At 42.2% G+C, this 21,194-nt stretch overlaps 1 protein-coding gene across 2 annotated transcripts in view; it reads right to left on the reverse strand.

The window, feature by feature from the left end:
• Positions 1 to 21,194, reverse strand: part of dnah10 (dynein axonemal heavy chain 10) — an 89,120-nt gene that overhangs the window by 27,788 nt on the left and 40,138 nt on the right. Inside the window, exons 3-27 of one of the 2 annotated variants that reach the window (XM_023804405.2) lie at positions 13,598 to 13,686; positions 13,331 to 13,439; positions 12,898 to 13,013; positions 12,561 to 12,789; positions 12,278 to 12,435; positions 11,957 to 12,187; positions 10,280 to 10,470; positions 9,621 to 9,819; positions 8,956 to 9,150; positions 8,662 to 8,832; positions 7,885 to 8,061; positions 7,561 to 7,734; positions 7,287 to 7,453; positions 7,010 to 7,161; positions 6,467 to 6,631; positions 5,079 to 5,286; positions 4,838 to 4,994; positions 3,984 to 4,463; positions 3,582 to 3,740; positions 3,145 to 3,261; positions 2,887 to 2,989; positions 2,634 to 2,812; positions 1,199 to 1,410; positions 901 to 1,057; positions 434 to 667 (exon numbers count right to left, since the gene is read on the reverse strand). In XM_023804405.2, the coding sequence (XP_023660173.1) occupies positions 434 to 667; positions 901 to 1,057; positions 1,199 to 1,410; positions 2,634 to 2,812; positions 2,887 to 2,989; positions 3,145 to 3,261; positions 3,582 to 3,740; positions 3,984 to 4,463; positions 4,838 to 4,994; positions 5,079 to 5,286; positions 6,467 to 6,631; positions 7,010 to 7,161; positions 7,287 to 7,453; positions 7,561 to 7,734; positions 7,885 to 8,061; positions 8,662 to 8,832; positions 8,956 to 9,150; positions 9,621 to 9,819; positions 10,280 to 10,470; positions 11,957 to 12,187; positions 12,278 to 12,435; positions 12,561 to 12,789; positions 12,898 to 13,013; positions 13,331 to 13,439; positions 13,598 to 13,686 (4,529 nt within the window). Of the gene's footprint in view, positions 1 to 433; positions 668 to 900; positions 1,058 to 1,198; positions 1,411 to 2,633; positions 2,813 to 2,886; positions 2,990 to 3,144; positions 3,262 to 3,581; positions 3,741 to 3,983; positions 4,464 to 4,837; positions 4,995 to 5,078; positions 5,287 to 6,466; positions 6,632 to 7,009; positions 7,162 to 7,286; positions 7,454 to 7,560; positions 7,735 to 7,884; positions 8,062 to 8,661; positions 8,833 to 8,955; positions 9,151 to 9,466; positions 9,553 to 9,620; positions 9,820 to 10,279; positions 10,471 to 11,956; positions 12,188 to 12,277; positions 12,436 to 12,560; positions 12,790 to 12,897; positions 13,014 to 13,330; positions 13,440 to 13,597; positions 13,687 to 21,194 lie in introns of those variants that run through there. The other variant, XM_023804407.2, reaches the window with a different exon arrangement.

Consider the following 21,194-nt stretch of genomic DNA (forward strand, 5'->3'; position numbering starts at 1 on the left):
TTATCACGTTATGGGGACATTATGTCCCCATAAGGATAGGTAAACCCGCTCGCACACGCACACACACACACACAATATTTCTATGGGCATGACCCTAATCCAAACTAAAATACCCTTAACCCCTACCCAGCCCTAACCTTAGCCATAGGTAACCACATAAAACACAAGACTTTTCATTATTTTAGTTTTTTGACTGCATTCATAGATATTTATAAAATTGAGGTTTATATTGTAGGGACCTGAAAAATTTCCACACATGCTAAAAAGTAACATTTGGTCCCCACAATGTGGTAAATACAAACCAACACACCAAAATACAAATTAATTTAGACTGCAGTGTGGTCTTCATGAAAATGTATTTGACTCTATAAAAGTTTTCTACACAAGAACAGAAATTAAAATTGTTCCCATGGCAATCCCAAAGAACACTGACCTCTATGACCTCACTAATGAGAGACAAGTTCTTCTCCCACTGCTGTACAGTGTCCAGAAAGGGCCCAACAAAGCGGCTGCTGGCCATACTCTGTAGGTTCATGGTATTGTCATCCAGGTTCTGCAGGATCTCCTCAACACCCCCCAGTATGGAGCCACGCTCCTGTGTGCCTTTGAAGTAGCGCTGCACGCTAAACTTCATATTCTCCCAAGTGTCCACCACCTCCTTCACGCCCTGTCATTAAAATAAACACAGAAATATCTATGACATCTATATTCATATTAAACATCAGTGTTTGTAAGCATCTTTTAGAGTATAAAACACTAAAAGTTGTCAGTTTAAACACCATCCTTGGCAGAATAATAAATGGCTGATCCTGCACTCGGAGCCCAAGTTTGGCTTTATACCCGTCCTCATACTTGTGCAAATGGCAAACAAAGCATCATTGCATTTCATTATTTCACCACCTTCTCGATACTGAGCTCCTTGACAGCAGAGGTGACAATATCGCTGATGACACCAGCATATTTGTGCAGCTCCATGGCAAACATGTTCTCCAGGGTGAAAGTGTCACGGTTCATCTCCAAGCTTGTACCTGTTTGCTCCATCAGTTCTCTCCAGTGCCTGAGTGGGAAAAGTCAGGGTTAGGATGAAACATGCAAAATGCCCCTGAGGATTATATATTAGACTTGCAGGGGAAAGACAATTGAAGGTGAAACATAACACACATAATTTGTGGGTTAAAAGGATCATCTGGAGCCTGACCTGTCCCTTAACGCCTCATTCTTCAGGTCCAGAAGCAGGGGCAGACACTCCCTGAACTCCCTCAAGCGACCCTCCAGAAAGAAGGCCGGCGGAAGGACTCGCACGTCCTTGGGAAGCATGCGAAGGCTTTTAGAAAAACCTTCTATGCCTTCCTGTAGCAGACCAATGTTCAGGTTCACCCACAACATCTGAGACCACTTCATCTTGGCTGCCTGGGAGAGACACAAAATGAAGAACTCAGAAGCCATGTAATTCTCAGGGTGCAGAGATGAAGCCAAAGATACAAAGGTGAAATTACACTCCGGATAACTACAAGGAGAAAGGTCCAGCAGGAGAAAAGAGCCTCACTGGCTCTATGGGGCAGGCATGCTGTGTGGCGTGTTATACATCACTCCATACAGTAGGTGGCAGCAGTAAGTATTGGAGGCCCATTATAATAATGGAGATGAAGAGGCGAGTGGTGGGAATCATAGTCAGGGGTGTCATGTAAGCCAAAATTCTGAGGGGGCACAATTAGAGTGCTCCCCCAATAAACAAACAGACAAACAAACAAATAAATAAATAATGACAATTTTCTGTAATTTGACAGTTTTTTTTAAAATACTGAATTTTTTCTTGAATTCAGTGTTTTGCTAACTATAACATGTGACAGTGGTCATAAAAACAAAATCAGCTCACTGTCATGATATTCACAGAGTTCTCCTTTACTAATATTAAACAGGATGCTATGCGATTACAAGTCATGACTAGGTAGCAAGTCAGAAGGCTAAACAGCCGGACTGAGGGACCGCTACATTTAGCTGGTACTAGCCAACTGTCTTACAAGGCAAACTATGCCTGTATTTATCAAAAGCAACTGTGTATAAATAATCATTTATTTGTTCGTTTTCACACACATTTCTAAAAGGGATTGATCCTGATGCTCTACTAACAACAGACTGTTAATTACTTGATATACTGATGTGCAGTAGAGTTTTGAGTGTGTGCATACCTGCTGTCGTGAACTTTTAAAGAAACCCATAACACAGGAAAAGACAATAAAAAATAGCAATAAAATAAAAATATATTAAAATTCAGATATCAAAAATCTGAATTTGGCATGGTGCCACTGATCACGCTGGTAATTGCAGAGGGCGGCGCAGAAGAAATTGGGAAATTTAAGAAGCATCAGGCATGTTTAGCGATTTTCATCAGATCACTTACAATGCAGTTACTATATATTATATGTACACCTATTTTATATATCATGCAGTTATAATGCAGTTCATTAGATTAGATTAGAGGTAATAAGGAGGAAGCCATGATGACCTTTATTTTGAAAACTCATTGGAATCACCATGACAGAGAATCTGCGGCCTTTCAGTAGGACTCCTACAGTGGTTTACAATGATTACATCTGCCACTCTGTCTACAGTTGATCCTGCTGTCCACTTACCTTCTGGGCCTTGTAGATGTGGTAGATCTGCTGCAGGCCTCTTATCTCCTTCTGCACATCCAGCAGCTCTGGGTACTTGGTGAAGGGCAGGTCGAAGAGCTTTTCTGCGTTACTCAGCTCCTGGCGGCTGGTCTCTATGCTTGTAAGCTCCGCCTCATACAATTTCAGCATGGCCACTCCTGCCAGCGGAGAAGAGTACCCAGATCAGCTCTGCAGTCTTTGGAGTCTACAAGGTGCTGGGGTGGAGACTCACCTTTCTCCATGTCATCCCCTGCTACACCCGGGCCCCGGATGCTGAAGTTCTCTGCAAACACCGAGAGCTCCTGCTTGAATGTCTGAATCTGCTCCTTCGTGATCTGGGGACACATAAAAATGAAGGCTGGGAGTGAGTTTCTTGGGAATCATGAGATGTTCAGTACAATGGCTACATTTCTAATTGTACACACTTATACTATTTTACAAATGATGTCTGTCTCATATTAAAATGTAGATGGTGGGTGGGGTTACTTACTTCGGTGAACTTCTTCTTGACTTGACCCAAGCTGCGGTCCACTTGTCGTGACTCAGCTAGCAAGTCGTTCCACAGCTGCCTGATGTTCCCCACAAGCACCATCTCCTCTTCTGTCACCTTGGTAACAAAGCAACAACAAAAGCATTGAATATACAGTTCTGTAAATTTGCTTTCAATAAAAAAAATTACTAGGATTGTGCATGTTCAAAGTACTGAATGTTATTGGTGGACTTTGTAAAAAAAAAAAAAAATAATAAATAAAAAAAAACTAATACAAATAAATAATAATCTAACCATCAGTCTTGCATAAACACTTATCCAATGCAGGGTCAGTGTGAGGAAGAAGAAGAAGAAGAAGAATCCCCTCCATTCTTTAACAGGAACACACTCCCACCAGCTATACTGGGTCTTGGGATGAATGCATTAAGGAGGCTCACCGCCACTCTGTACATGCCCAGGGTCCTGTATCTCTCCTGAATGTCGATGAATTGCATCTCCATTGACAGCGACATGTCTCTTATGTCAGTGATTGTGCCCAGCACAAATTTCAGGTCCTTTAATGTGCCTGGCCTCCTCTTCAGACACTCTGACAGCCTCTGAAGGGCAAACATACATAAACACACAAGCAAAAGAGCACAGACATAAAAAAACTACACCCAGATTCATTCATGTTCTCTACATTACACATATTAGCAGAGATTATCCAGTTTACGCATCTTGGAAAACATTTCAGCTGATTCAATATTCATTTCTCAGGGTGATGGGGAAATTAGAGACACTACCTTTTCCATGAAAAGCAATTCACTTTACCAGGCTGGCCCCAATTAAAGGTACAGTACCTGCAGCCTGTCGCGCAGGCTGAAGAGGTCCTCCTGGGCAGACTGGTTGAGCAGACGTCCAAGGGAGCTGAGCCAGGCTTGGATATTCTCCTGTACACTGTGGGCCAGGGGCTCTAAATTGAGCCGGATTATGTGCTCATCCCTCAAAAGGGGCTGTGCTGCCACCTCCTGGCTGACTCGAGCATAGAACTGAAGCTTCTCGTCATAGGCAACACAAGTAGGTTTCTTGGCTGCAAATTTCTCCATGACAATGGCCTTATCCAGCTTCCACAGGGGCCGGTACCGCTTCCAGCGGCCAAGGTAGCGACTCACGGCGCTCAGTAGGCGCTGTGCATTCTGGGAGATGGCCAGGGCCTGTTCATTAACCTCTGGGTGCTGGCACATGTCGGTGTAGAAACTGAACACCACAGGTTCATCCTCACTGTCAACGCGTTGAGGGCGGCACTCTATGCAGGTTCCATGCATCCAGCGAACAAACCGCTGGCAAGGTAAAATGACAAAGTACATTCATATATTTTAAAGAACTATATGTAACATTTTCTCATGTAAAGACTGGCATCCCATCCAGGTTGTATCCCTGCCTCATGCCCTATATTGCATGGGATAAGTTCTAGGCATAGCCCAACCTGATCTGAGAATATTTTCCTTGTTGGTTAATTCACTGCTGTTTTGTCTTGGATAATTTATTATCTTTCTTATATTATGATCTGCATTGCTCTGTTAAGTGATATTCTCCAAGTGTCCCCCTGGAAAACCTCAAGTAGTAAATACACAATTTTTTTATTCACTGTTTGATGTTCATAAGCCTTTTAATTAATTGTATGTTACTATGTAAATTGTATTATCTGGCTCACCCTGGTGCTCTCCACGCAGTCTCGGACACATTGCATTATAAGCTTGTACACCTCACTGCTTTTTGGATGCAGTATGATTTCTGGGGCAGAGAGGATCGTCTCGATCTTAAACAGAGCAACGTCACCCAACAGGGCTGCACTGAAACCCTGAAAGTTCCTATTGACGAAGAGAAGACGTTAGTGAGCAAAGCTCAGCAGAGAACCCTGTCTGAGCCAGGCTACTGATGTTGGGGGACCCCACCTTTGCAACATTTTGATGAGGGCATCACAGACCTTGCGTTCCCAATGGCCATAATACGGGGCCATTCGCTTTGCTTTACCGCTGTTGGTCTGCATAATTAGGCTCTCCATTTTGGTCAGCAGGGGGCCGATGGCACTGTACTTCCTGCTCAGGAGGTTCACATCCTTGGCTCTCTCCTGCTCAATCAGCTCACAAAACTCCTTCACTCCTGAAGAGACAAGAGCGCTACATAGAAAAGAGCAGATGCTGCCACCCCTTAGCCTTGGATAGCTGGATCTAGGAGAGTGTTACAGATCTCAGGCCCAAGGATTTGGTGCATATGTGATGTCATAATATGGAATATGTGATTCATTCATTCATTCATTCATTCATTCATTCTCCACCACTTATTTGAGGCCAGGACCTGAGGGGAGCAGTCTAAGCAGGGATGCCCAGACCTCCCTCTCCCCAGCCACCTCCTCTGGGTGAATATCAAGGTGTTCCCAGGCCAGCCAAAAGATGTAATCTCTCCAGCGTGTCCTGGGTTTGCCCCAGGTCTCTTCTCAGTTGGACATGCCTGAAACACCTCCCCAGGGAGGCATCTCAGATAGATGTCAGAACCACCTCAACTGGTTCCTTTCGATGTGGAGGAGCAGGAGCACTACTCTGAACTTCTGCCGAATGTCTGAGCTGATCTCTAAGATGTCAGAACCACCTCAACTGGTTCCTTTCGATGTGGAGGAGCAGGAGCACTACTCTGAACTTCTGCCGAATGTCTGAGCTGATCTCTAAGGCTGAACCCAGACACCCTATGAAGGAAACTCATTTCTACCGCCTGTACCCACAATCTCATTCTTTCAGTCACTACCCAAAGTTTGTGACCATAGGTGAGGGTAGGAACGTAGATCGCCTGCTAAATCGAAAGCCCATGTTTGAACCTAAGGGGGTTCATGAATACACCTGGCACCAGAGTACCCTATGCCGCAGTTCGATGATCCATTTTGTAATCGTCAGATCTGCGACTGCATGTTTTGGATACTTTCGTGAAAGAGAGGAGCTGAGCTGTCAAGTGATCACCACCTGTTGGTGAGTTGGATCAGATAGCGGGGGAGAATGCCAGATAGACCCGGCAGACCTAAACGCATAGTGAGGGTGCACTGGGAGCCTCTGGCAGAGGCCACTGTCCAGGAGATCTTCAGCGCACACTGTGTGTATAATATAGTGAGCATAAATTGCATAAAAGTGTCCCAATATAATAAAAAATGTAGAAATTGACAAAATGCAAATATAAGTCCAATATTCTGTAAACAAAACAAAGGATTGTGAAAATGCTTCTTACTGATGTGCCCTGAGGGACAATCTGCATATGTAGACAAACATCAACCTGAACCGAAAAAGCAGTGTCACACCTGGTAGCCCCTGTGCTCTGTCAGGGGTTGGGAACTTGAACAGGTTTGCAGATTCGATGGATTGCAATTTGACTTCAATATCCCTCTCGTTCTTCTTAATTTGGTTAACTAGTGACTCAAACTTAGAGATGGCCAGGGCACCTCGACTGATGAACTCAGAGATGCCTACAGGGAACAAACACACACATATAACAGAGAACACAGAAAACCACCATAATGAGACATCCCTAGAAAAGTAGTTGGGGTTAAACACCTTGTCAAGGGTCCAACACTGGCATGGTTATTCTGCTGGCCACAGAGTCCTGACCCACAGAACCAAAAACCATTATAATGTCACAGATTCTAATATATTATGTTCTACAGCACTTCTCAACTTTTTCTAAATGTATTAATCGTGAACCAGATTTTGGCATCAAAAACAAGTAAAGGTCAGCATTACTTCTTGGTTCTTCTAGTACTTTGTAATAATACACCCAATGTGCAGAACTTTACTAGGTGTCAGAGTGCTGAAGTGACAGATTATGGATGTGGGCCATGGGTTACCGAGGGCGTTCCAGTTGAGCTGCCTGTGCCCAGCGCGCATCACCCTCCTCAGATCGTGGATTTGCTCAGCCAAAAGGAGAAACTCGGCGTCGTCCAGGAAATCTATCAGGGTTTGGTAGCGGTTCACCAGGTTCTTCAGCCCATCAACAGACCTTCAAGCAAGATGTTTGGGCACATAGCACATGGCGTGTATTTCAGTGTGTGGATATTGGATTTGGACCTGCAATGCTGCTATACCTACATGCTGTGTTTCAGTGAGTAGAGCTGAGATACCTACCTGAGGAACCTCTCCTCCTGCAATGCCACGTTGCGTGCAAGGTCAGGCACAGGGAATCCCAGTCGTTCCATATACTTGCTCTCAGAGATGATCTCCTTCAGCTCAAGTGGAAAGTTTACCAAAAAGCAAACCTCCCTCTCCGCATCTTGGTCCCCCACAGGCAAAATCTGAACAAAAAATAAGTAGCCAGTACAATGACCATTTTGAATACAACTGAAAAACACTGTTCGTTGTGAGCAGCGAAAGTGTTTGAGAGACTATGAGGTGACTTCACCAGCTCAGGGGCGGCCAGGTCCCTAGTGCCGGTCTCTGAGCTGCTGCGGGTGATTAATATGGTTCTTTTCATCAGCAAGGGGACGATCCGCTTTGTTTCTTCTTGCCAACGCTCATGCTTCTTCACCTCATATTCCTTCATTTTCATCCCTACTTCCAGGTACTTCTGCTTGGCCTACACCAGACAATAATCTTCATTCAAATACTAGTTCAAATATTCAAACACTTTCCCTGAGTTTAAACCGTCAAACACTTGTGACATTACATCAGAGCCACCGAGAATCACGAATGGAAACCTCGAACTAAGGAAGACAACATGATGTACCGCTTTGCCCTGCTCTCCCTCTAACATCTCTGGCACTTCGAGGAAGCGGATGATGGTGTGTTTGATCCGATGGAAGAGTGAGCGCTCCCAGTAAATGCTTCCGGCTACAGGTGGCTGGTTTTTGTTCAGTGGGGGATTGTCCTTGTCCTGCTCAAACAGCCTGTTGATAGTATCCACCTACCACCAGAAACATTAATGGAGGGAAACTAGAAACAAGAAAAGCAGCCTAAAATGATAATAATACATTAAAGCTCTATAAGAACATGATGAAAAACAAGATATGGATTATTTATGATGGCTTATAATTGAACCTTGTTTTTAAATTCTGTGGGGAAATTTTCTTTATGCCTCCCACAACTTGGTTGCTGTAGGTAAGAGCAAGCTGTACCCACAGAGGTGGGGGTTAAGGGCCTTGCTCAAGGACCTGCAGATGTGCTGAGGCCGGACTGAAACCAGCGACTTTCTGACCGCAGGCACAGAGGCTTAGCCCACTGAGCCACACGCTGCCCCCAAGTGGAGCACTTCCAGGTGAGATTCACTGCTTATGTAATTTTTACGGAGTTACCTAGCAGTCTGCTAAAATGAGCACTTATTCACATTAATTTTAAAGGCTGTACAATTTGTAGGGCTTATAAATGCAGATGCCCTTAGTAGTGACATTGAAGACATGATACAGTGTCTATGATGGTCATAACACACTGACAAGGCTACTATGTTGCCTTAGTGCAGGAATATTACATAAACCGATACCAATAATAGAATGACAGTTAAAAATACCTCTTTGCAATATTGTGCCAGGATGTCATTGAACTTCTTCATCATCTGGGTGTTAATGGTGTCCCTGGAGCGAATATGCTTGAACTTCAGCAGCATGTCAAAGGCCGTGTCTGCTGAGCGCAGCGTCTTGAAAGACTGGTTTATGAATTTGATGGCTATTCCCTCTATAGTCTTTGCAGATGGTGAAGCAGGTCAGTGGGAAGGGGGGGAGGGATGGTTAGCAATAGTCAGGGCCAAATGTAAGGGAATGACATAGGAATGCAGGAGAGGCTCTTAAAAAGTTCTTGTGCTCACCTGGACTTTAGTCCTGAAGTCCTGCATGATCAGCTTCCAGCTGCTCGCACTATCGATGCTGAATGGGTTAAAGCTGAGCTCTTCCATGGGTAGCACCAAGTCATCCACCCGGCTGAGCACCTCGTCGATCTGTTTGGGTTCGCCTGTCACTGCCTTCAGCTCTGGGCCAAAAATGTTGCAGAACTCCTCTTGAATCTGCAAACCACAACACAGCCTTCACACACATACATTTTCCACTGAAAAGATTAAGCATTACTTTGATTAACTAATATAAACATCTATAATATCTTAAGTTCATCTTGCAATCAAAAAACAGCTTTAACCAATTAGGAAATCTCTCCTCTTCCAGGTAAGGAGGCAAATAAATAAATGTACATAAAATGCATGATGAGTATATTTCATTTATTTTAATCTAAGACAATGGATCTCAAAACTCTTGTCTCAAGGAATCCCATCGGTATTTTTTAGGTTCCACCATGCTAGCGTAAAAACCTCTTTGCTAGACAAGTACCTGTGGTACCTCCAATCAGTTTGGGAAGCACTAATCTAGAGCATCAGCAAACTAATGGGCCGGCAGCCAGCTTCCATCACCATGTGGCCGAGCTCCTCACTATGCAGAAGGACAGCCTGGCTGTGCTATGTAAAGGCGAATGGGCTCAGGCCACCTGCAATATGTCGTAAATATCCTGGCAGATGGTGGCCATATAGTCCGTCCTTTCAAACAGCTTCTTGCGGTCAAACTCCCAGCGCGAGTCGCGCCCCGACATCTCGATCTTTGCGCGCACGTCCAAGTAGCAGCTTTTCCACAGCTCCAGCACCTGCTTCCCGTCGCGGGCTTTGGCTTTTGCCACATCTCGCCTGTCGCTGCCCAAGGTTAATCATCAGAAAATAAATGAGGACAATAAACTAGCTGCTAATTGCTGCATATATTTAAAAGATAAAAAAAAACTATTATACAAAGGTTGATTTATTGCAAAATAAGCAGTTAAGGTACTTGGACTTATTGTCCAAAGTTACAAATCCAGCCGAACTTAATAGCCAAACATATACAAGACATGTTGCTTACATTTCATCCACAAAGCCGAAGCTCTTTTCGAAGGTAACTGCCAAGACTGTATATGTAGAATGTCATATATTAGACAGCACTTGTATTATTAAACATATTATATCGATAGTTAACTTAGTGTTGAAGTCACCACAACCCTGTTCTGTTGGTGGATATGGAATATGGATGGTCTGGGTTGAAGTCTGTGCTTTTGCATAAGAAAGATAAATATGGACAGTCATGAAGTGAGGAGCTGTGTAAGTTGAGCAGGGAGCTCACCTGAAGATGGAGCGGACGTTGACCACCCTTGCCACCCGTTCCGAAAGCTCCCAGGCGATGCGCTCCATCAGCGGCACCAGCCGCTCATCCTTGTTGTAGTGGCTGGAGATGATCCACACCATGCGGATGCCATTCATCATCACTGGGATAGTCTCCAGGACCACACGAAAGTCTGTCCCCGTGGCCAGGTTCTGGGGAAGAACAACAAGTTCAATACCCATGAATCTGTACATTTTTCGAGAATGATTCAGGAAATTATGGAGACACACTGGTTTATAGAAGATAACTCACAAACACACATTTAAAATCACACTCAACTAGTTGCAATTTACAGCCTTTGCTGCACCTAAACAGAATGTTTTCAGATTGTGGGAGGGAACTGCATGGGGAGAACATGCAAACTTCACACATAGAGCTCCAAATCAACAACCACAAAACCTTTGAGGGAGCAACAGCACCTGGTGAACCAAAATTGATTAATAATTTTGAACAGGGGGGTATTCCACAAAGCAGGATTAAGGGAAAGTCTGATTTATTTCGACAAGTCTGACTCATTTAAATGGGAGTTCTGTTCCATCAACGTGTCTAAAATGAATCCTTGCTGAGCTACCATGGTAACTTGTGAACAAGTCTGCTCTGGACCAGGTTAACTGTCTCACTTAGTTAAGCATTGTCTCAAAGAACGTCCAACGTGTGAGAACAGATTTCCAAAAGATCATTCCGTCTGACAAAATTCCACGCTCTCACTATTCATGTCACGTAATAAATATAATAAAGCCTATAAAATCACATCTCAGCATTCTAATCAATACTAAAATAATAAAATTAAAAGCGTACCCATGCTACAAAGGTCAAATTTGAAAGGCAATGACAGTTATTGGGGGGAAAAAAAAAATCTGTTAAAATAATATGAACAGGAAGATATTTTTATATTTTGTTTAGTCACTGTCTACTTTGAAAGTTTTTTTGTTATTTTACTAAGACAAGATACGGTTATTTGTGCAGAACATTTCACAATTAAAAGTATTTTACAGAGATTAAATAATACAGAATAATATTATACAGTAAGAATGACAGATAAACTTGGCTATGGGGATTGAACTAGGACTTTCGCGGTGTAAGGTGACAGCATAAACCACTGTACCTCCGTGCCACTGTACTAGGCACTTGTAACATTTACATAACTTACGCATTTAGCCTGTCTGCAATTCTTTGCCAAGCCAACTCCCTGGCTTTATTTATGGCCACAGTATTGCCTTTTTTAGCGATTACATCTTTGTTTTTTTCATACAGCTCCATCAGCAGGGTTCGTTCTGTGACGGAAAAAAACACCGCTCTCGTCTTACACGCTTTCCAACTAATTTGATCAATCTATCGTTCATCCGTTCATTTGGGCTTAAATATCTCAGGTGTGCACACTAAGTGAGACTATGCAAGTCTGTCTTGTATGAACCTTGATTAATTAAAGCTGAACTGTGATAGTGGACCGACATGAGGCTAAGTTTACAGATGGCGCCAGTTTGAGTCTGACTTTTTCGGGAATGTCTGGCTTTCTTTAGCTACTTTCATGGAATACCCCCCAGGCATTAAATATAGAATGAAGGGTCACACGTAAACAAAAACTACAAACAATCTCATACAGCAGACATAAAGTATGATCTCTTCATGCCTTCAGACCTTGAAGTGCCTCTCCAAAGTGCTGAGGAAGCGCACATTCTCCACTGCTTCTACATGCAACTTGCCAAGATCCAACATGGTCAATTCCAGGTTCTGCATGACGACCGGGTTGGCAAGGTTCACTGTATCCAAGACCTTCCTCACCACAGGCATCTTCAGCTGCTCGTTCAAGGCACTCAGGACAGCAGCACGTTCTCGCCAGAAGTCTATTTCTGCCATGGGGCCTGGGGCCTTGGGGCAGGGGTGGGGAAAAGGCATAATTATACCCAAAGCATCCACAGAAAGCAAACATCATAAACACTGGTGGTGGTTTGACCTCACCTGTGGTTTCTTCTTCCGCTGTTCCTCAATGACTATGAAGATCTGAGTCTGCCAATTTACCACACATTGTTCCAACTTCTCCACAACCTCTGACATGGAAGCCAACAGATCTGCCTCCTGGGCCAGGTCCATCTCAGGAATAAAGAGCTTGATCTCACCTGTGGAACCAGGCCACCACCCTTAAACTAACATGCCTGAAATTACATACTTGACCCATGTACTGAAACATGTTAATGAACAGACATCTTCCTCCAGTAACAAACATCAACAAACGTGCACAGACCTTCCAGCTGCTGGAAAGTTCTATCAATGTGGCTGTGGAACTTGTGGACGCTGTTCAGAAGTTCATCCCGAATCGTGTGCACACTGTATGATTCCATGGGTTTTGGCTCTGTGAATTCCTCTGCTTCAGACCTGTGTTGCAAGTCCTTGGCTTTGGCTAGCTGTTCCCCCTGGTGATAGCCACCCCCAGAGACCTTTAGCTGATTGATGGTGAGTTGTGGTATACATACCTGTAACAGGGACAATTAATCAGTTGACTCCTGTGTGTTAGCAGACTGCCCACATATACCCTTGAGGTTTCAGTCTGAAACATCTGGGCCTGGTATAGTACTACATACATGACTGAGAATATTCCTCAGCATTAGCAAGGAGTGTCCATTCAGCATTCCTGTCTCCAGCAATTGTGGCATCAGGTTGTTGGCATCGTTTATATCCAGTGGCTCAATGATGGTCTCTATAATACATACACAGTGGAAATCATTCTTCCTCTAATTGATGTAACTGCTTATGTTACATTATATTCAAGGAAAAGCTGGAGCCCATTCCAGGAAGCTCAGAGTGTGACGCTGGGTAGACATTAGCATGCAAACAACAAGCAAGTTAAAGACACCAACCCACCGGAGGAACGGTAGTAAACCAGGAGGTATTCCTTATAAACATGGGGGTAATATGCAACCTCAACACACAGAATTAGCATGAGAATCAAATCCACAGCACTAGAGGTACAAATATTCAGTTTCAATTTCCTGAGTCCCATCCTCAGCTCCTCACCTCTGGTGTTTCGAAGGAAGTAAAAGATACTGGACTTTGTGAACATCTCCGGGACAGTATTGATGGCCACATGCAGCTCTATGTGATACAGAGTCTGGACCTCAATCCTCTGGAAAACAAAAGCAAAACGCTGATAGGTTCCTTTTAACCCTGACTGAGAACCTGTTTAAAGGCAGCTAAAGCAGGGCTCAAAGCTCATAGCTGGAACAACAGAAATGAGACAAAGTCAAAACTATTTGTAAAATTTGGTAACCTTGGCCATCTTACAGTGAGACTTTTCTTGTTTTCAGCGTCTGGGATTGCCCCAAATCCAGGTGTGACACTATGAGAATCACCCATGGGGGTCAGGGAGTTTTCTGCAATTCCACCAAGGAAAAAAGAGCGAAAATTCAGTTAATGTAAAATATTAATACTGTTGCCCATGGATCGCCGAATGGGGGGGGGGCTGTAATTTTTGGAGAATCTTTGGAGAAGTGTACATGATTTTACGCCCTCCTCCCTCGCCTTGTTTAGGTGCAAATGTTTATTTTACTTGCATCTTCTCTTCAGATCAATATTCTCAGTCGAAATGAAACTCCAATTGACAATGGATTGTTTAAAAACAGAGCATGCTTACTATTTTGTCTGAGTACTTTCTGTTTTGGAGTTAATTAGGAGATCATGGATTCTTCCCTGTGCAGAATTATTAGGCAAACTATTATTACTACTAAGATGGGCCAAAAAGGACCTTACAGAGAGCATAACAATTTTAAAGTCCTGTCAGAGGGTCACCAAACAATTGAAATTGCCAAAATCTTAAAATGTGATCACAGTACAATCAAGCATTTTGTGGCCAAAGAGGATGGAAGACACAAAGCAGAAGACACAAAGTACCTGCTAAAGATTTGCATCAAATTAAACAGAAACTCATCAGTATTAAATGCCACCTTATTTCAGAGCTGCAATGTGAATGGAATTGCTGGAAGTACTAAGTGAAGTACTGCGTGACATTGCTAAGGTCACAAGGGCTGAAACACTACTTACACTCAATAAGGCACACAATGTTAAGAATGGGTACGGACACGTCTCGAGAAGGTTTTGCGGCTCAGACTTGCAGATGGTTTAAACACAAACTCCAAGATCTGCACCCAATTTCTAGAATATACCTTATTCTAACACTTGTACAAGAAAAGCTTTCAAAAAGGTTATGATATTCAGGACAATGCCCCTTCCCATCAATCATCTCATAGATTAAAACAACTTGAAAGTGATTAAATTGTGACCTGGCTCCCATCATCGCCTGACTTAAACCCCATTGAGAAATACTGGGACTTACTAATACTTGAGATTAACCAAGGTGGCATGCAGTACACTTCTCAGAGCAGCGTCTAGGCAGGGGCCCTAGCTGCCTCAGCTAAGATGAGACGTTATCAAATCAAAAACCTGATTGGATCAATGGACAACCGGCTCTCAATGGTCACTGAGAATAGAAGGTGGCTATACAGGACATTAAACATGGTTCAGTAGATGGTATAGAAAGGCTGATAGTTTGTTATTCCTTGTATGGACAGAATAGCTAAAACATTTTTTATTATTAGTTCAGTTGATTGTGAATAGAGAATAATCCACATAGTTTCTGATTGCCTATTAACTGATACACTGATAATTGAGAATTTTTCCTTTTTTTGTTTGTGACATACTAATACACAATTTTCTCTCTAAATAAAATTACTTAGAACAAAAGAAAACAACTGAATTCACTTTTATACCTGTCTTAGTTTTGCTGAAAATTATCTACAGCAGGGGTCTCAAACTCAAATTACCTGGGGCCACTGACTATGTGGTGTTCCCCAAGGGGGGCACATGAGAAATCACACAACTAAAAAATCCCATATTTTTCCAACTTGAAATTTTACGTTCATCTATAAAAATGGGTCTCTGATCAATTACAGGAAGAACATAACAGTACCAAGTAGAGAAAAATTAACATCACGATTATATAGTGACCAAAATTATCAGTTTTCAGTATTATCGCGGTATTGTTAAATGTACTGAAAATATTCAAAAAGTATTGATACAAACTGCAATCATTTCACCAAGCTCTATAATGAAAACCAGAAATACAGTTAGCAGCACTATGCACTTTTTGTTTGCATAAACATTAAAATAATAACATGGGCAATACCTATATAAACATATGAAAACCATATCATTTTCTAAGAGTTCAGCTATTTACTGAACTTCAGACAAATACAATTAATGCTGTAACATCGTCGTTACGCTGGAAAATTCATATGGAAGAAGGACACAAACTGGTCTATACTGTTAGGGCAGGGTTATTCAACTCACGGTCCTCGAGGTCCGAGCACTGCTGGTTTTCCAGCCTTCCTTTACCTGTCAGTCAGGTGTGAAGCCTCTGACCAATCAGAATCAGTAATTATTAAACAAATACCTGGGGGAACTGAAAACACGGCCTGGATTTGGAATCGAGGTCCAGAGTTGAAGAGCCCTGTGTTAGGGTGACCAGATAATCCATGTCAGGGAGGACACTCTGAGCTAGGACAGGAATTGTAAATTACCATTTCAATTAAAAGGACCCGGATTTCACTTGAGCACTGAGTTCTTGCTGTGTGCTGATTGGTCAGTCTCCTATAATCATGCATGTGTCACTAATGCTAATGTGAAAGTTTCAGTCAAGGAAACAAACCAGTCAAAGCACAAGAAGAGCTGAACTATTTAGCAGAGCACAGGAGCCTTTCAGTTTGAAAGTAGTTTGTAAAACCAGAAGTAGTTCAAAGTGTCTTCCCTGATATGGATTATCTGGTCACCCTACTCTGAGGCTGACGCAAAAGGTGACAGGTGTTACACTCATGGGCGTAAATCCCGGGGGGGACGGAGGGGACATGTTCCCCCCTATCCGAGGGTTGTCCCCCCAAAAAAAAATTATTAAAAAAGAAAAATCTATTGTGAAAAATATATGTATGTATACCTAAAATAATTCTGTAAGTAGAAAAAAAAACAAACGCAAAAAATGCATTTAGAAACAGTTGAGTTCCCCCTCCCCTTCCTCACAGTGGTTTGGCCAACTGCCTGCTTTCCCAGTGGCCTGTACTACGAAGCGGGGTTACTGGCTTATCGGAGTAACTTGTCAGATTTAAGGTACCACAGTTTAAATGGACTTCATATTCGCTCACTTACATTTTGCCCAGACTACCTTAAATCCAACAAGTTACCCCGATAAGCCAGTAACCCCGCTTCGTAGTACAGGCCACAGGTCATCTCACCTACTCTACACACACGAATCAGGTGTGTGGCTGCGGCTCAATTAATGTTGAACTGCAGTAAGTAGGGTATTTTATTCACTTTAAATAAAGCGATTCTCTTTAATGTAGTTGATGCAGACTCATTCATAAATTAGTTGCGGCAAAAATGCTGATTACCGATGTAATTTTCCACGAATCTGCTATATTGGCGATTAAAATATTACTTATCTAGTTAACGTTAGCTTGTTTACAATAGCTTGTTGCATAGTGCACTGCAACTAACATGCCAAAGCCATTTCCCATGCATTGTTTTATTTGTGACGACTTGGCATAATGTTAACTTAACATTAACAGCCACAATTAGCATATTGTTTAGCTGTGCATTTACTAAATGAGCACTGTGCTACGTCCGAACTGACCCCACTGTATTTGTTTTGTATAATCAATATCTATTATGCATTTAAACAGTCATTTTTAAATTTTATTGTATGTTGATGGCTTGACTGTAAACAACATAACAAACAATGCAATAAATAGTTTTGAAGAAAAATCTGCTTTGTCATTGAACCTGAGAAAAACTTTGAAAATAACCATAATGACGCAGTCTCCATGCTACAATAATAATGATAGAAGCAAAGTTTTTCATTGTGGGGACATATCTATATAAGTACAATTTGACTGTATTATTTGTGTCCCCTTCAAAAATTGCTCATGAGAAATTTTATATTTATTGTCCCCCCCTACTGTTAAATGAAATTTACGCCCATGGTTACACTACACCACTGACAACGTGTACTGTTTTTACAGGAGTAGGTAACACTGTTTCAGTTTATATTATTGACAAACTATTAGCAAGTTAGACAGATAAACACAGGCATTTTCCTCCATTCCGAAGTTCCAACAGCATGTACTATATAAGCCAGGGGTCTCCAACTCCGGTCCTGGAGAGCTACTATCCAGTAGGTTTTCTGTCCCACTTGGCTTCTGATGAGCCACACCTGTTCCTGGTATTTACCTGAGAACAGGTGTGGCTCATCAGAAGCCGGGTATAATAGAAAACCTACTGGACATTAGCTCTCCAAGACCGGAGTTGGAGACCTTTGCACTAAGCTAACAGTTAACTTACTTGACATGCGCTATATTGTAGTTGGTGGTGGTGACGAAGAAAACCAAATTACGACCACACGTACACTAAACTTCATCCTCTTACAATAAAAATCTCCTGTAATTACTATAAGTTATGCTTTTACTAACACAAAACAAACCCACGTTGCATGTCGCGCATGTGCACTTGCGTCTGGGAGACTTGCTACCGTAGGTTGATGCACGACAAGTTTTACGAATTGCGGTAATCAACCGCGGTAATTAAGGGTCCAAAGCATGAAATGCTTATGGACCATTATTGTTTTTCTTAGGATTTTTCTCTTTTATTATTATTATTAAGGGTCCAAAGGACGAAGTCCTTATGGACCATTATTGTTTTTCTTAGGATTATTATTATTAAGGGTCCAAAGGACGAAGTCCTTATGGACCATTATTGTTTTTCTTAGGATTATTAAGGGTCCAAAGGACGAAGTCCTTATGGACCATTATTGTTTTTCTTAGGATTATTATTATTAAGGGTCCAAAGGACGAAGTCCTTATGGACCATTATTGTTTTTCTTAGGATTATTATTATTATTATTATTATTATTATTTTTCTGCCCTAAAACTGAATGTACAGCCTAAACTGTAAGAGCTAGACCAACCAAACTTGGTCAGATGATGTCAATTCCTACCCACTACTCAGGTTGTCCTACCCAGTCCTGCCAGCCAGATGGGGGCGCCTTAGCGCCCCCCAACACGTTTCGGTCGATATCTCCTGTCCTGTTAGACCTACAATCGAAATTCTTTGTTCTACATATACAGACAGCAAAGCCCTACCAACTTGCCATTTGGACTATGAAGCTCCGCCTACTTAGATTTTTTGCTAATTTGCATAATTTGCCAATCCTACTTTTTCCTTAAAGTCCTGGCTTGTCCTACCAAATCAGACAAATGAGGTGTCAGACGAATCAGAATTCTCTGCTGATCAAGAATTATCCACAAAATTCAGACATTTTTATATCCTACGGCCATTAGCCACGCCCAAACAATGTCCAAATTTGGCCCGTTTTGGTCTGACGGCTATAACTTGGCCGTGCCTTGGCCTACCTTGACCAAATTTGAAATGCTACCTCCCTACACCATTCTGGGGACACGGTCCGAGGCGGGCCGCATTTCGTCAATAGGGGGCGCTACAACTAAAAACTGGCAATATCTCCTGACTGCCTTTGCCAATCTAACTGAAATTTGGTAGATATGTACTAGGAAGCAGCCTGTGGTCAGTCACCTACAATGGCAGTAATTATTCCTTAAAGAGTGGCCGCCATCAGCCAATCAAAATCAAGCAGGCATTTCACAGGCTTCTCAATGACCAATCTAAATCAAATTTGGGTGATACATTTGTGCTCTGACCCTCTGCCTAAACTGTAAAGGACACCTCACTCGGCCAGATGGGGGCGCAACAGTGACAACTTTTGCATTTCTGCCTATTTCTCGAGAACGGTGAAGCCTACAATCGACATTTCTTGCCAGGTCAATTCAGTACGACATGCCAAATCAAACAACATGTAGAACTTGCTTCTGCATCTTTGCGTTTTTGCATAATTCATATTGGTCTGAAAACAAGACATTTCGTTAACCTCCTAGGATTTTCACCAAACCTACACAAATCTGGTATCATTTAAATCAGGAGACAGTCATAATAAATAATTCATAAAAAAATCATAAACTTTCCATGAGGTATAGTCACCAGCCACACACAAACCATACAGGTGCCATGCCCAATTCAATCAGACAGCTATATCTCAGGCCTGCCTCAGCCAATCATCACCAAACTTTAATATATCCTGTAGAATAGTAGTCCGGAAGGGCCCTCCAAATTTGGTGCCGATCGGTCAAACGGGGGCGCTACAACAACATAACATGTCTGTATAAACCTTGAAAATCAGTTCAACTTACATTTATCTCATTTCTGTTCTAGTGACATGTTACTGGTTAAAATATTTTGTACTGCCAGTTCTGTGAGTCATGCCAAATCAAGACATATGCAATGCCCAATGATAGTCATTTTCATTCCCTTGTGATGTTTAAAAACTTAATAAATAACATATTACTGTAACTTCTACAATGTTCAGCCCAAGTAGGTCATTCTGGTAGTACATCAATCAGGACATTGCCATTATGGATAATTCATAAAAATATCTTAACCTGTACGCTATGGCCACCAGCTACAACAAACCTGCACCATATCCATGCTCATTTCAATCAACCATCTAAAGCTCAGCTGTGCTTCAGCCAATCCTCATCAAATTTGACGGCCTAATGTAGTAAGGGACCTCAGACAGACCCTCCAATTTTGGTTCCAATCGGTCAAATGGGGGCGCTACAGCCACTGTCCATATATTTCTAAGACCCACCTTAGCAAATTCAGCTGAAATGTCCTTATTTCTCATAAAACCTTGAAAGAATTGTTACCTTTCCCTTCACCTGAGTCCATATTTCTTATTCACTTTCATTTTTCACCGATTTGCCTCATAGAACATTATCAGACTTAATTTACACATAAGAAGGCCTGAAAATATTGAATAAAATTTCTAAAATGGAGCGCTGACTCCACCTGCTGGCCACACTGTTTCCATGCCCATTTTATTAAAATAGCTATATCTCTGGCATGCTTCATCCTATCCTCACAAAATTTGACGCACATCTGTGTTACTAGACTTCAGAAAGACCTTCCAAGTTTGGTGGCAATCGGTCAAACGGGGGCACTACAGCCACTGTCCTAATATGTCTAAGACCAACCTTGGTTAATGCAGCTGAAATCTGCTTATCGTTTATTTAAAAATTAAAAAATTAATCACCTTTCCCTTCATCTAAGTCCATATTTTTAATCTGCTTATATTTTCCTGCCATTTGACTTTTACAAATCTTTCAAACTTCAATCTTTCTTCAGGCTGTGTACACTGCAGCAATTACAATTTTATAATAAATTGGCCAGCAGGTGGAGTCAGCGCTCCATTTCAATAATGCCTTCAATACTTTTAGCCTTTCTCCTGTCTAAATGTATAACCTAGAATATGATACAGCATGATATTACTGCTGTTACATGTCACAATACGCAACTCAGCACTTTGTTAAGAATATGCAACACAGCCTATGTTTACACAGGCAGTATAAAAAAGAAAACTCTGTAATATCTAGACTTACCAGACCAGGTATGAAGGTCCCTAAATCTACCAACTAGTCAGGCCATCTGACCCAAACCATGCATTCAGTCAGGCTAAGGCACTCCACCACAGGGTTCTACATTCTGTCCTACATTTGCTGACCTGTTAGACCGATACTAACTAATCTATATCCTGATTTCTACCTACTACTGAGACCATCTGACCAAAACAATGCATTCAGTCAGGTTCAGGCACTACACCACAGGGTTCTACATTCTGTCCTACATTTCCTGACCTGTTAGACCGACACTCAACAATCTACATCATGATTTCTACCTTCTACTCAAACCATCTGACCTAAACAAGTTCTGT

Source organism: Paramormyrops kingsleyae, chromosome 2, assembly GCF_048594095.1.
Source record: "Paramormyrops kingsleyae isolate MSU_618 chromosome 2, PKINGS_0.4, whole genome shotgun sequence".
In the NCBI taxonomy this organism is placed as follows: Eukaryota; Metazoa; Chordata; class Actinopteri; order Osteoglossiformes; family Mormyridae; genus Paramormyrops; species Paramormyrops kingsleyae.